The 14,763-nt window shown below is 43.6% G+C and overlaps 1 protein-coding gene across 6 annotated transcripts in view; it reads left to right on the forward strand.

The window, feature by feature from the left end:
- The window catches only part of GHR (growth hormone receptor), a 280,325-nt gene that overhangs the window by 115,143 nt on the left and 150,419 nt on the right, over nt 1-14,763 (forward strand). For 4 of the 6 annotated variants that reach the window (XM_007195531.2, XM_057540022.1, XM_057540024.1 and 1 more), the window contains exon 2: nt 3,140-3,220. In XM_007195531.2, coding sequence (XP_007195593.1) covers nt 3,151-3,220 — 70 coding nt within the window. In that variant the 5' untranslated portion in view covers nt 3,140-3,150. Of the gene's footprint in view, nt 1-3,129; nt 3,221-14,763 lie in introns of those variants that run through there. The other 2 variants (XM_057540023.1, XM_007195530.2) reach the window with 2 other exon arrangements.

Genomic DNA, 14,763 nt, shown 5'->3' on the forward strand with positions numbered 1-14,763 from the left:
ATAGCCAAGGAACAAAAGTATATCATTGGCCTCACTGTGATTCGGAGGCCTCCTGTGCTGCGCAGTTTACAGAATTAAAACTCACGCCAGCTGGGTCACGGGGCTTTTCAAATGGCTCTCCCTTGAGGAAGGGGGAGCCGGCAAAATGCCTCAGGCGCGTTGAGATCCGAATGGTGTGAGTTCCCTTCTGCAAAAATAGAAGCTCCTCCTTCCCCCACCCCAGTGAACATCGTGCCATGCGGATACGGCCAAAGAATGCATACATATCATTAGAAATTTAGAGAGGGATTTTCCCTAGGAAAATACTGCGAACTTTAAAAACCCAATAGGCTAAGGTACAATTTAATAGATTCCTCTGAACAGTGCCTGCCTCTAGTTAGATTATTATATCAGGGAAAGGAAATAAAGGGATTTTCTCCTGCTCACACCTGGCACAACACTGATAGATTAAAGTTCCAAACTTTGTGTGTTGGCACTCTGTCCTCTCCCAGGGACATTTTATCTCCTCCGGAACCTAATAAAAGAGGACCCTGTCATCTAGAAGCTGCCATGCAGCGCCCTGCGTCGTTGAAGGGGAAAGCTTACAGTCAAATCGGCCCAGGCCAATGAACGTTCTGTTCATGTGATGGCACTAAAGAGAGTTCACTATGGGGGTGCAAAGAGAGGGGGGAGTGCCAAGGGGGCCGCTTTGGGAGTCATCCCCACCGAGCCAGCAACTGTGCACTGGGAGTGTTCGTCTCTCAGGAAACCCTTAGCCCTTACTGAATCCAGCCACATTGCTTTATCCTCTTCTCTGTTCCCACCCCTCGTTGGGGCCCTGGAGTTGGGAGTCCCTATGCCCTGCTCTCATTGGCAGTGAACTGTTCTCTTCTATGTGGGAGGATGGCCGTTTTAAATACCTCCTTTTCTGCTGTTGGAGTGTGCAAACAGGTTTCTGGTTAATTTTGCTTTGGGGATTCTGATTTGTTTTGTGAGATAGAATGTATTCTGTGGAGATGTGTTTGGCTCATAAAGAAACTGTTGCAATAATCAGTTCCTTATTTGGGAGAAGCCAAGTTCATTTGTAGGCAGCAGCTCTCAGAAGATTGGGGATGGGAGGGCGCCAACTACGATTCATCTGAAGCAAAATTCACTTGTCTCTGGCATCTGCCAAGTCTCTTTGAGAAGTTCGAAGAGGTAACTTCGAAACCAGAGGAAGCATCCTTCTGAGAAATGCAAACCTGTTCATATCCTTATTCAGCTGGGGAGCATACAGTGTTGCCTGGGAATGGGACTCACCGTTACAACCCAACATCAAGAGAGCCTGTGGCAGAGGAGGGAGGCTTCTTTACCCGACACGTGGTGTGTTGAGGGATGGCGAGTGAAACTAGCACTATGTACAGAATCCAGTTCCGCAATGCTTTTCCTCCTTAAAAAAATACTTGTAAAACAGAATTTAAAAGGAAATATCCAGTCACCCAGAGGATGGCATTTTCAACCTATAACGTATTTGTTTTTAGCCTTTTTATGTATTTCTGCTGGAGACCTCAAACTATGATTACAATGGCCTGTTCACCTAGGAGTAAAGGACCTTGGGAGAGATGCTCAGTGAAAGTAGCTGAGGATGGTGCAAGGCCATGAGCCCGGAGCCTTCCAGGTTAAGAATTTAAAACATGGGTGTTATAATAACCACAACTCACATTAGTGTGAACTCTCACAGTTGGCAAAGTGTGTTCATCTACGCCGTCACACTCAGTCCTATGAATGACCCCATGGGGCAGTGTACGTGGGGCATCCTCATGCATGTGGGCTACACCTGGATATTCAGACACAGGGGGAGATTCCATTCACCAAGAGATGTCTTCTTAGAATTTTTTAACAACGTTAAAATCATATAGAATTTAAAAAATGATGCCCTGTCTAGAAATGAAAGTGTAGAGTGTGAGACATTTACTACCTATTCAGAATTACACAGCCATTACCCGGACCACAGCATTCCGCTATCCATGAAAACAAACATTTGTGTTCATCGTTTCAGTTTGATTAGGGGTAGCAGAAGGGCTATTTTATTATTGTCAAGAATGTACAGTAATAAAAATAAGTCCACTAGAGACACTGGTGGAGCTCCCAGTATGATGATCAGATTTGCCTGAGTGACTTGTAAAGTACTGTAATTTCATGGAAATATTGCAGCTAAGCTTTAAAGTAGTTGGCGTTAGTCGTCAGATGTAGCAACAGCTCTCCAAAGGGCAGTCTGCTGAGTTCATTTTAAGCCAGCCAGAATTGTCTCTTTAGAGATCCAGGAGGTGGACACCTGGTTTATTTATCCCCAAGAAGCTTCATTTCCTCCAGGTAAAGGTGTGTGCAGCTGAGGCGTGCTGATCTGCTCCCCCATTCATCAAACCGAAGGCTTCAAGGTGTGGCCACACTTGGGATTCCAAATGGCTAGCCCAGCCACAAACTGACCCTTCTTAGAGTCTGAGGTGTTCACATTCCTGGGCCTTTCAGAGACCACATTCCTCCTGAAACGCACAAGGACACCAGGTGTCCTAGGGGAGGCCACCTAGGAAGCGCCAGTGTTTTGTTTTCTTTTGCTTCTCACCTCCTTACTGCTGCCTTCTGGTTAAACCTCCTTAGGATGGCTCATTAGCACAGTGTTTTGAGTGTTAATTGAGCTCTTTTGTTCACTGGGACACACACTGGAGAAGTTTTACTACTACTGAAGTGGGTTGTTTTGTTTTCCCTTGTATGGGCTGTGCAGCTCAAGGCCCCTTGCTTGGTCATACTGCTGAAGAGTTTCTATTTCCAGATCAAATTAAAGTGAACCACACTGGCCCTGTTATGGAAGCAATGCGTGGGGGTCATTTGTTGTGTGGTGGTTCCATGGCTGTCGGCCAGGATGTGAAAATCTCTAGCGTCCATGTTATTTCCTGAGGCAGGCACCCACCGGAAGTAGAATATATTACAACCTGCTGTTTGCCCTCATGAAAAGTATGACAACGTGAGACTCTAGGGCAGTGAAAGACTGACAAAGATTCCTTCTAGAGCTGCTGTGCATGTCAACTCATTCATAATTTAGCCAGTCTTTAAACAATTTTTAATGAAAATAGTCTGCTTTTAGTTGCTTAGCTTTATCTTATTCCTCTTTGTATGATTGCAGGTCCTACAGGTATGGATCTCTGGCAGCTGCTGTTGACCTTGGCAGTGGCAGGCTCAAGTGATGCTTTTTCTGGGAGTCAAGGTGAGTTCTGCTTTTCCATTCCCACCTGCAGTGTTTTGAAACCACACTGAACTTTATTTGTTAAATCTAAGTTCTTTGGATGTAATTAAAAGAGGTAAGTTTTAAGTAGAAGTAAACAGAAAACCTGTTGTAGCTTTAAAATCACAAACCAGGAGGACATTTCTGGGGATGTTTTTAGGAGGAAAACAGTAGTCAGCTTTGGCACCTGATGTTTCCACGTCAAAAATAAATGCTGCATATCATGCTGAGGGCATTTCTGGTGAAGGCAAGCCAGGTCTCTTGGTCCTCAGGCTCTGGGAGAGAGATTGAAATTGCACTGAAGGATAATTAACATACTGATCGCTCAGCTCATCTGTGACGAAGGATATCACAGCCTATTTCCAGAGCTCAGAATTAAGTCCTCTTAATCATATTCTCTGAGAGTGGAAATTGCAGATTGCAAATAAATTTTACCTCTTACTCTCTGGGTGATTACCATTTGGCTAAACCTGAAGGAGGAAACACCCGAAATAGTTGGATAATATACTCAAAGTCACGAGTTTCCTTGGCCATCTCTGTAATTCTCCCTCCCTCTTTATACCCTCTTCCTATTGGAAGAGTTGCCATGTATTCAAACTTAGGTCTCACACGGCAATAACTGGAACAGGAGAGAAATGAAAGGGAATGAAAAGTAGTTTTCTGCCCAGAAAGAAAACTGTGCTCATAACGAGGGTGGGAGACTTTTTAAAATATCATCTTGAGTACTTGATTTTTTTTCTTGCTTGAGCTTCAACAAAGGAAAGAAATCATCATTTCTCCTATTCTGTGATACCACAGTCACTTGTTGCTTTAAGAGCGGCCAACTCCCCTACTTACCAGGCAACTCATCTTGGAAAACACAGTTTAGCAGCAGAAGTAGTGCCTTAAAATGTCCTCCCTGACCTTCGAGCCAAAAATAAATCCCTAGTAGTGAGCTGCTGAGGGCAACCAGAGTAACTAAGAAAACAAGAAGTGTAAAATATGTTATTTTATCTCCTAAAACAATTTAAAAATATTTATAGAAAAGTCATAATTGTTTGAAATATTTTGGGGTCTCTCTGGTGTTATAATGTCAACATTTTGCAAGTCAAACATGGAGGGAATTGCAGGCTCCGTGTCAGCAGCTTTTCCCATGGCTGGTTTTAGACCCTGGTTCTGAGCCAAAGAATTACAGCTGAGATCCTCTGCTATTCCAAAGTCATGGTGGTTAGGTCTCTACTTTCTTCATTAAGGTGACTTTCACTCCACTGGGCAAGGCTCGAGGAATTTAAAAAGACTTGTGAAATGAAAAGTATGGCAAAGGAAATCTTTAAAGAAAATTTAAAATGTATCCCCAGCTAAAAGACTAGAGCTCAAGTTACATTTTTGACCTAAAGAGTCTGCAGAGGGCACCTATTTCAACTGCTTTGACATTTTAGCAAGCCTTTCACTTCATAGAGGAAACAAAACCATTAGCTGGTTTTATGTTTGCTTTTTTTTTTTTTTTTTTTTTTTTTTGCTTTTTGATAGTTTTATGTTTGCTTTGTTTATTTGGGGGGAGTAGAGCATAAGAAAAGGCAATGGTTTACAGTAAATACAAATCACATAGTTTAACATTACTTACACATACAAAGTAATTTAGCAAAGGAAAAAAATTCCTCCTTTTCTTTTTCTTAGTAGGCTAACCAAAATTCCTTTGGAATATGTGGCTACTCCAAAATTCTTACCTTAAAATGGCCTGGGGTTTGTTAAGGACGCGGTATGATGTTTATATAAGAAGGCGCAGATGACCGTGTTTGAACATGAGCGTGTATGCGTGTGTGTGTGTGCGTGTGTGTGTGTGCGTGTGTGTGTGTGTGTGTGTGTGTGTGTGTGTGTGTGTTTGCTGGCGCTGGCCATTTATCCGATGAGTTCAGCCAGAGTGATCTCCTGATACGACATGGATTGAATCTCAGATGACATTCATGGGCCATGTGTTTCTTTTTCTGCCAGGTCTGGATTGTACCCAAATCACTTTATTTTTATTTTCTCTCCCATTGTATGAGGCAGACTAAAACTGTAAGAGAGGACTTTAAAAAAAAAAAGATGCTACTGTAGTTTCACCAGCCATTCATTGAATTAAGTTTGGTCAGTGGAAGAGGTGGCACTGCTGAGGAAAGGAACTGGGAAGCATCACGGGAAGAAAAGCTGCCCAGGAGCTGGGAGGAGATGACAGATCTGCATGCCTGAGGAATGTTGTCACTTGAAGCCTTGAGCAGGGCTCTTCTTGCTTAGGCAGATGAGCAATTTAAACTATGCTGGCCCTAAGAGGATTTTTTTATTAAGTCTAATTGCCCTCTTGGAAATTTAATGAGAACTAAGCATCGAACAGTGCCACCACTGTATTAGCTAATGTGATGTAATTGATGCTCTCTGTTTGTCTTTCATCCTTAATATTAATTAGTCTTTACATCTGATCCTCAAGGCAGGTTACATACTCTCAGGGAGAATTTCTTTCTTTTTCTTTTTTTTCTGGATGTACCACAGTTTATTTAATTTTTTAAATTAAAATATAGTTGATTTACAATATTATATTAGTTTCAGGTGTACAGCCTAGTGACTCGGTACTTTTATAGATTATATTCCATTCCAAGTTATTACAAAATGATGGCTATAATTCCTCATGCTGTACAATATATCCGTTTGGCTTATCTATTTTATATATAGTAGTTGGTACCTCTTAATCCCATACCCCTATCTTGCCCCTCTCCCCGCTGGTAACTACTAGTTTGTTCTCTGTATCTGTGAGTCTGTTCCTCTTTTGCTATATACATTTGTTTGTTTTATTTTTTAGATTTCACAAATCAGTGATATCATACAGTATTTGTCTTTCTCTGTCTGACTTTTTTCACTAAGCATAATACCCTCCAGGTCCATCCACATTGCTGCAAATGGCAGAATTTCGTTCTCTTTTTATGGCTGAGTAATATTCCATTGTATATATATACCATATCCTTTTTATCAGTTTGTCTGTTGATGGACACTAGGGTTGCTTCCATGTCTTGGCTATTGTAAATAGTGCTACTATGAACATCGGGGTGCATGTGTCTTTTCAAATTAGTGTTTTCATTTTTTCTGGATATATACCCAGGAGTGGAGTTGATGGATCATACGGTAGTTCTATTTTTAGTTTTTTGAAGAACTGCCATACTGTTTTCCATAGTGGCTGCCCCAATTTACATTCCCACCAACAGTGTAGAAGTGTTCTCAGGAAGAATTTCTTACTCCAAAATCAGGAATGAGCAACAACGTTTCATTTTCAGAGGGCTTCACAGGGTTGAACTGTCAACTAGTTGCATCAAAACTGCTGCTCCTGGGCTTCCCTGGTGGCGCAGTGGTTGGGAATCTGCCTGCCAATGCAGGGGACACGGGTTCGAGCCCTGGTCCGGGAAGATCCCACATGCCGCGGAGCAACTAAGCCTGTGCGCCACAGCTACTGAACCTGCACTCTAGAGCCCACGAGTCACAACTACTGAGCCCGTGCACCTAGAGCCCGTGCTCCACAACAAGAGAAGACACCACCATGAGAAGCCCGTGCACCGCAACGAAGAGTAGCCCCCGCTCACCGCAACTAGAGAAAGCCTGTGCGCAGCAACGAAGACGCAATGCAGCCAAGAGTAAATAAAAATAAAAATAAAAATAAATTAATTAAAAAGGAAACTGCTGCTTCTGCAAAGATGATTTTAATGAGAAACGTGTGTAAAGACTTAATGAATACAAATATTCTTCTGAGAATTGCCTGTTACACATTGTTACACCTCTCCTATTTCTGTGGGTCCACAAGTGAGCCTCCTCTTTGACCTCAGCAGTGTAAGGTGGGAGCAGGCTAGCCCCGACCTGAAGAAGTTCAGTCTAGTTAGGATATGAGGAACTTCTAGAAATTAATGAGAGACTGTATAGTTTTAAGGTCTAGATTGTGTGATGAATACAGATGGCCAAGATGCTCTAAAAAAGGCTAAATTAAGGTGGACTGGAATAGTTAATTCAACAAATTCAATGTACAGATATTTCTTTAGAGCGTTCCATTTTTAAAGATTGAAATTACGGCTATGAGGAAAACAGTGATCCTTCCCTCAAGGAATTTATTATGACTTAAGAGATCAGGCATATGTATAAAGAATTACTGTATGAGGCAGAATGTATTAACTATGGAAATAGTGGGCTGAACTGCGCTCTTTAAGAGGAGTGAAGAGAGGAGAGTCACCTCAGGATGTGGTGAAGCAGAGAGAACTTCACAGGGGAGGTTGGTGTTATTTCAGCAGATATTAGGGTACTGGGTTAAGACTTTGAAAGGCCTAGAAGAGCAGGGGGTGGCTGCAGGAATAGCATGTGTGATAAGGGAACAACATAAAAGATGTGCACAGGTGCAGATATGAGGTGTACGCGGAGAACAAGTCAGCCAGTCACTGGGTTTATACTATGTACGGGGCACTGTGCTAGGAATGAGTGGTTCTATTTCACATACACAGCATCCAACAGAGGGTTTTTGAGCACTTACTTTGCGGAAGGCGTACGATTCATTTGGCCAGAGTGCTTGGTACATGAGCGCTGTGTTTGTAATTATTCCCTTTGGACGTAAACTAGGTCAATGAACTCGAGTTAAATTACAGAAGGTCTAGAGATGGGAAAAGCTTCATGGAAAAGGCAAGTCTTGCTGGGTCTTGAAGGATGGGTAGTATTTTGGAGAGGAAGCAAGTCATAGTTCTTAAAGTTGTAGGCCAGGTAAGAGGTTCATGATGGTACTCTGTGTGTGTGTGTGTGTGTGTGTGTGTGTGTGTAATATTTATATAAAGCATATACAGGGAATTCCCTGGTGGTCCAGTGGTTAGGATTCCACGCTTTCACTGCCAGGGCCCGGGTCTGATCCCTGGTCGGGGAACCAAGATCCTGCAAGCCACATGGCGCAGCCAAAAAAAAAACTATTTATGTGTAATATATGTGTGTGTATATACATGGCATGGTTTGCAGGCAAAGCACATAATTAGTATCTTATCACTCTAAATATCATTCCATACCAGTCAAGATAAAAAACTTACACTAGGAGTGAGATGCCATGTCCCAAAGGAACAAGGATTCCCCAAATAATGTTCTTTGTATACCTTTGAACATTTTTCATAAACTTATGCAAACACACACAGCACTTGTGTGAAAGAAAAGACACCTCTATTCTAATTGCTAACAGATAGGAAATAATGACACAGTGGCAGGAACATTTTATTTTTTTTAAATAAACCTTACACTTTCATGCCCCTTTGCTGGTGAAGCTCCACAGAGCCCTAAGAGCTTCAGGACATACAGGATATATTTCAAGCAGGTATTAGAGTCATGGCTGCAGTTGGTAAACAGTGAAGGGTGGGCCGGTTAAAAATGTTTTCAAGAAGGAACAATGCACACTTTCCTTGAATGCGCACTGGAAGTGAGGGAGAAAGCCATAGAGCTTAAGATTACTGCTGTCTTTACTTCAAGAGGCAAGAAGAAATCTTAGTCTAGTGCCCTGGACATTAGCAGACCTACATCACCTGGTCTTCCTGGTGTCACAGGTGCTATGACGCCGGAGTTCAGGTCATAGCAGGCCAGGCGACGGAGCTTCTGGTCTCGTCTACCTGGATGATGCTAGTGGAAGATATGCATAGACTTTTGTGTGTGATGAGGACTTTTAGCAAGTTTTTATCGAGCACGTTTATGGATTCAAGGATGAATTTTGAATTTATGTTTCTACCTTTAAGGAGCTCGTGGTCTATAGAAGAGAAGACAGATAAGTAAACCTAATTCAATCATGGCTCCCTAAGGTTATTAAAGAGTTTTAAGCAGGGTAATAATACTGTTAGATTGTCCTTTTGGAAATACAGCCGGTAATCGAGTCAAAGTGAATTGGAGAGCGATAGATGCGGAGGAAGGTGGTTGTAATAGGTTAGGAGAGACGATGCAAGTGTGCCAGTGGCGGCTGAAACAAAATAGATGGATTGTAGACAGATGTTGAGGAGTACTCAGAGTCCAATTACATGTGGATTTTTGACTTTGGAAACTGGCAGAGCTTTCTTACTCCATCCATTTCAAAGTTTCTGCGTCTTGAGTTCATGTTATCAACGTCAGCAGTGACTCACTTTTAATAGAGTGAAGCCCTGGCACGCAGCTCAGCCTATTAGCAGTGAAGTGGTACTTGCATGGAACAGCTCTGTGGAGGGGGAAACACTGGGACTGATGACAGCAGAGTATCTAAGCAACCTTTCTTTTGTGCCATTTCCCGGAACCCCTCCTGCCTGTGCCCAGCCCGGGTCCCACGGCTGTCCGCTCCCCTCTGCAGTGTGTCTGTGCTATGGCTTGGTCACTGTGCCCTGAGGGTCCACAGCGGGGACAAAGGCCTGAGCTCCATACCTGTGTAGTCTCTGCGCATTCATGACTCAATCCCAAGACCTTGACATACCCCCAGATATTTGATCATCCCTAGAATATGTACTTATCTCATGGAATGCAATAAAATATACGCAGGATGAGTCGAGGGCGGCAGAGTTATGCACTGAGCAGAATCTGGGAGGTCGGCGAGGCTTACACAGTAGCTACGTGACTCACCTCTATGAAGCAGCTGGCAGTGTGAGTGACGAGGTTTGCGCCTCAGCTAATTAGTATTAAAAGGACGGGGACCACCCAAGAATAGCCTGAACCTTGAACGTTCAGGTCACACACGCCAATGATGAACCATACTTCCAATCTTCTGCCTTAGATTATAGGACAGTCATCTGCCAACCATTACAGGACAAGAGCCGGTCCTGGTGTGCAAAATGTCTCCACGCCCCTTTGGTTCAGTAGCCTAAAGTAGGGCTTCCGTTATGGGAGGACAGGAGCGGGGTTGACGGAATGTGTTTGATGTGTGGTGCTGGCCACCAGCTCTTGCTCATTGACACACCTGGGTTTCTGCCTCTAGTGGAAGCTGACCCAAGTTTAACTGTGCAGAAGTCCACGCTGGCTTGGACCGGCCCGGCCAGCCTCTCTCTGCCTGATAATCATCCTCCATAACTAGGGCCCCAGGGTCCCTCAATCACCCAGCACCTTTTCCCTAGGAAAACCCTCTCAGGAAGAACCTGTGGGAGGTGGTTGTCTTCTCACCCTGCTTTTAAGTCAATGTGTTACTTTGGTTTAGTTTAAACCCTTAACCTTAAACTCGATGATATAGAATTCTAGGCGTTTCAGAGCCACCCGCAAAGGCATCTTCGGGGCCTATCCCCTGCTCCTTGTAACTGCCTGCTAGACATAGTTATGGATGTCTAACTTGTCATCAGGAAGAGTCGCCAGCAGGCACAGCCCAAGGACCACCACCAGTTTTCACAAGCAGCAGGCACCAGGGTCCCATCTGGGCTCTTCCAGAAACACTCACAGGCTGTCAACAGTATCATCCCTCAGACTCAGAGCAAAGCTTCCTCCTCATCTGTAGTTAGCAGCATAAGGGTGGTGACGATGTGTGACATAAACGCACGTTGAGATCGGATGCAACTGATCGTACAGAGAGGATTCCGTGGCGCCCCGTCTGGCCGGCACTGCACAGACCGGGAGGCCCAGGGGCCTGGAGCACTTCTTCAGCCTCAGCTGCAAATCAGTCTTCTCTGGTCTGTATTTCCCAAATTCGTCCAAAATGAATCCACGATATTTCATCAGATACATCTATCAGGAATCTCTGTGTCTGTTTATGTCACAACTCACCCGCCTTAAGCCTTAACCTTAACTAATTACAGAGTCTGTGTTACAGCTCCACAGCAGGGTTGCAGCTATTAGAGTGTGGAGGCGCATGTCCCAACCATGGAGGGAATGTTTCAGGATGTTGTCTGTTGTTTTAGAAGCTTTCCCCAAGATGCAGGACACAGGGATGGGCAGAAGTGCAGCCAGTGATAGAGGATCAGGGGTTTGGGGAGGTGACATTTGTTTTGTGTCTCTCTTCTAAATGAAGTTATCGTGACATCTGTGTTTTAAGTTGTGTGACAAATTCTGGATTGAGCTTGCAATGTACACAATTTGTTTTCAAAGGATTGACAAAACGACCACTGCATACTCTGTGTAATAAATAGTTATGGATTAAAACTCACTAGACCTGAAAATTCATGGCGGATGTTTTGTTCACCCCTGTATCCCCTCCTCTAGCATTCTGACACATGGAGTAGATCTTCATTTTATTTAAGGGAATCAACATCTAAATCCTGACCTGGAACTTTCCCAGTAATTGTCCACAATTGTCACTAATGCTCCGTTATGTCCAGCCCTAACCAGGGCAGAGGCTGGATTTGGACCCCCTTCGAGTAGAAAGTGTCTGGAAATAGCTGTGCAACTGTAGAACCTATTCTCCAAGAAGCCCCAAGTATCCCTGTGCCCTACCCGAAGCCCTCATTTGTGAGCTTTCCCTGTGGATTGAATGTTCTCATTTTCCTGCTATATACTTCAGATGCGCCCAGGGTCAGAACTTTGCCCAACACACCAATGCCTGGGAGCCTGATGCCCTTTATAAGTCTTGCCAACCTTTTCCCAGGTGACTGGACTCTGTACCCCATGCACCAGCTACTGGCCAACATCCTGCATTGAATAAACCAGTCACCCATCACCTACCCCTGACACCACCTTTATCTGTGCCCCACCTACCTGATTAAATCTCCTCAAATATTGACAGAGAGGTATAATGAGGCCTGCAGATTCCAAATTCAAGTTTTCTCTGCCCCTTCAGACATTGAACTTCAGATTACGAAAGACCATGACTAGGGATTTTGTGGAGAGCTAGATCAGTTTTCCCAGCCTCATCCCTTAAATAACAGGTTTCTTCAGTTTCCAATGAGAGCCCATCTTGAAGTATGAAACTCTCAAAATTAAATCAGGTATATGATAAAATCCTTAATTTCTTCATCCATGAATATGGAAAAAAGTTGTATTTTGTGTAATCTAATCTTTTAGTAAAATCTTGCAAATTTGTAAAAGGAGAAATAACGTTCAGAATATTTGACTTGTGGATAGCTGTGTGTTATTAAGTATTAACAGACTTACATTAGTGGAGATTGAATTGGTGATGTTTACCACGCCTTGGCTTCCCCCAAACTGAGAGCTCAGTTTTTTAGGAAAGGACCATTTTGTGGCTGTGTAACATTCAGGACCAATGCTCCTTCCTCCGCTACCCAACCAGTGGGCCGGCTGCTTCCTTGGTTGAAGCAAGAAGTACCATGCTTTTTTTTTTTTTTTTTAACAATAGCTAACGATGAAAGGATGTGTTGTGAAGAGAGCGGGGCAGTCGGGGAAGTGGGGAAACCAGTCAAAGAGCCCTGCCCCATGTCAGGGCACAGTCAGGGGAGATTAGCTTGTGAGGTGGAGAATGCAGTGAAGTACCGAGGCGCTGTGCTCAGACAGCCCTGGCCAAGTTTACGAACTGGTTTGTGATTGTGCCCGGCTTCCCTTGTGAGCTGTGCCAACACCATAGTCTCTGAGTGTTTGCTCTGAACTTCATAAGCATGGCTGACTAGCTCTCTCTCCCTTTGTAGCTATCACTAAGCCTGACTTCCTGGAAAGCTCTTATCGAGGAATAGAAAGACCTAGATTAACTCCTGTGCATACCCTGGCCATATATGCGTGTCAAACTCGTGTTTATATAGCCATTATAGGTGTGAAAGGCAAAAGTGTAGCTACTCCCCAGTATGACCTGTCTTGTCTTATTTCTGTGGATGGGTACTAAAAGCCTGTATTTTTATGTCTTAAAATCTTACCTGAAGGAAAAAATATTAAAGACAAAAGGATATGTAGCACTTTCATTAACATGAGATGTATCTAAAATGAAACTATTCCCTAACCATCAAATTTCGGCAGAGGGTGATTTCTCCAACATGTTGGTTGAGAGTGGGTTGCTATAAACCCAAAGTCAGAAGAAGCCTTTCGCATGGCGGAGAGTCAATGGATGCCTTAAAGCAGGAGGTAGAAGGAAGAGGCTGAAATTCCAGGCTGAAATGAGGGGACCGTGGCCGTCACTGAGCCCACAGTTGGTATTCAATAAATACCATGTAGATTACTGATTGATTTCTGCAGTTAGTTGCTAGGAGTCCAGTTCGATCTGCACTTGATTTGGTTATACACAGTGTCCCTCTGGTTCTGTGATCCTGCCCTTGGCTATCACTTCCTTGGGGCAGCAGCAATCAGCCAGAGGCTTAGACCATCAGGGGGTAAAGGGGGCCTGTGGAGGAACTCTCTGGAGGGTGAGGAGAGAGGCTGGTCAGATGGCCTTGGCTGGTACTCAGAGAACATACAGAGATGCTTAGGGAGTAGGACCAGTAAGCAAGTCTCTGCACCAGTCATATCTGATTCCTGCTTCTATCTTCTCTGCCATCGTCAGGAGAAGCAGTCTAGATTGGGGATTTTAGAGCATTGATCTTGAACTTTGTCAGAATTGGGTTTGAATCCCAGCTCTATCATTAATGAATTGTGTGATTTTTTTTTTAAGTTGAGTTCCCCAGAAGCCAGATGCTGAGACAAGGGTTCAAATGAAAGTGAATTATTAGAAAAATATTCCAGGGGGAAACTGACAGGGAGTAGGGAAATGAGACAGGGAAAAGGCTAAAAAAGAAAAAAAAAAAACAAGCAAGAATGCAATGTCAAGTGCTATCCCACGGTGGGGTGGATGGTGGGGATGGTATCTGGCTCGGTCCCCTCTAGAAGTAGTGCTTCAAGTTGTCCAGAACAGCCCTCAGTTGATGGTTAAGGGCGACCCTTGGAGGTCATAAATTCCTAGACACTATCAGCTCTCCAAGTGCAGGTCAAGATGGCTCCAGGTGCCGACAGAGACACAGGTGCTGGGTGTTGGGAGTGAAAGCACACAGGGAGTCCATGTGCACATAAATGGTTACGGGATGTATATCAGCAGAGCACTGACAGCACATACTACAAAGGCTTTCGTAGTTTCTTACACTTTCTGAGCCTCAGTTTTCTCATCTGTTAAATGGGAGGAAAAGAACTTGTTTAAAACCATCAAGGAGGTAACAATAGTAAAGCACCTGCTGAGATGACACAGGAAAAGCACATAAGTAGTCAACAACTGGTAACTGTTATTGGCCTCAGGTTGAGTTACTCCAAACCCTGAGGCCTTAAATACACATGCAAACTAAACAGACATGTAGAATTTGAATTATAACAATATATGCCTAAAAGGAGCAGTTCAGTTGCACAAGGAAGTTTTGGAAGCTAAAGATAATTTTAATAATGACTCCAGAAAACTGTCTAGAAGAGGATTCTAATGTTTAAGATGCTTTCAACAATAGAACTAAGGCATGATGGCATAAACTTTTAGGGAACAGGACACTGTTCTATATTTATAGTTTTAACAATGAGTGCTCAGAGGATAAGTGTGATAAAAACCTTAGTGCTCTAGTTCTTATACTTTTAATAAAATTGAATCTGATCAATCCAGCAAGTGGGTCTGGAGTGAGTTGACTCTGATGCTGGGAGTGACACCGGGCAAGTCAGTTGAGTTCAACGAGTGTTCTTTGAGCATTTGC

The sequence above is a fragment of the Balaenoptera acutorostrata genome, chromosome 2 (assembly GCF_949987535.1).
Source record: "Balaenoptera acutorostrata chromosome 2, mBalAcu1.1, whole genome shotgun sequence".
Classification (NCBI taxonomy): domain Eukaryota; kingdom Metazoa; phylum Chordata; class Mammalia; order Artiodactyla; family Balaenopteridae; genus Balaenoptera; species Balaenoptera acutorostrata.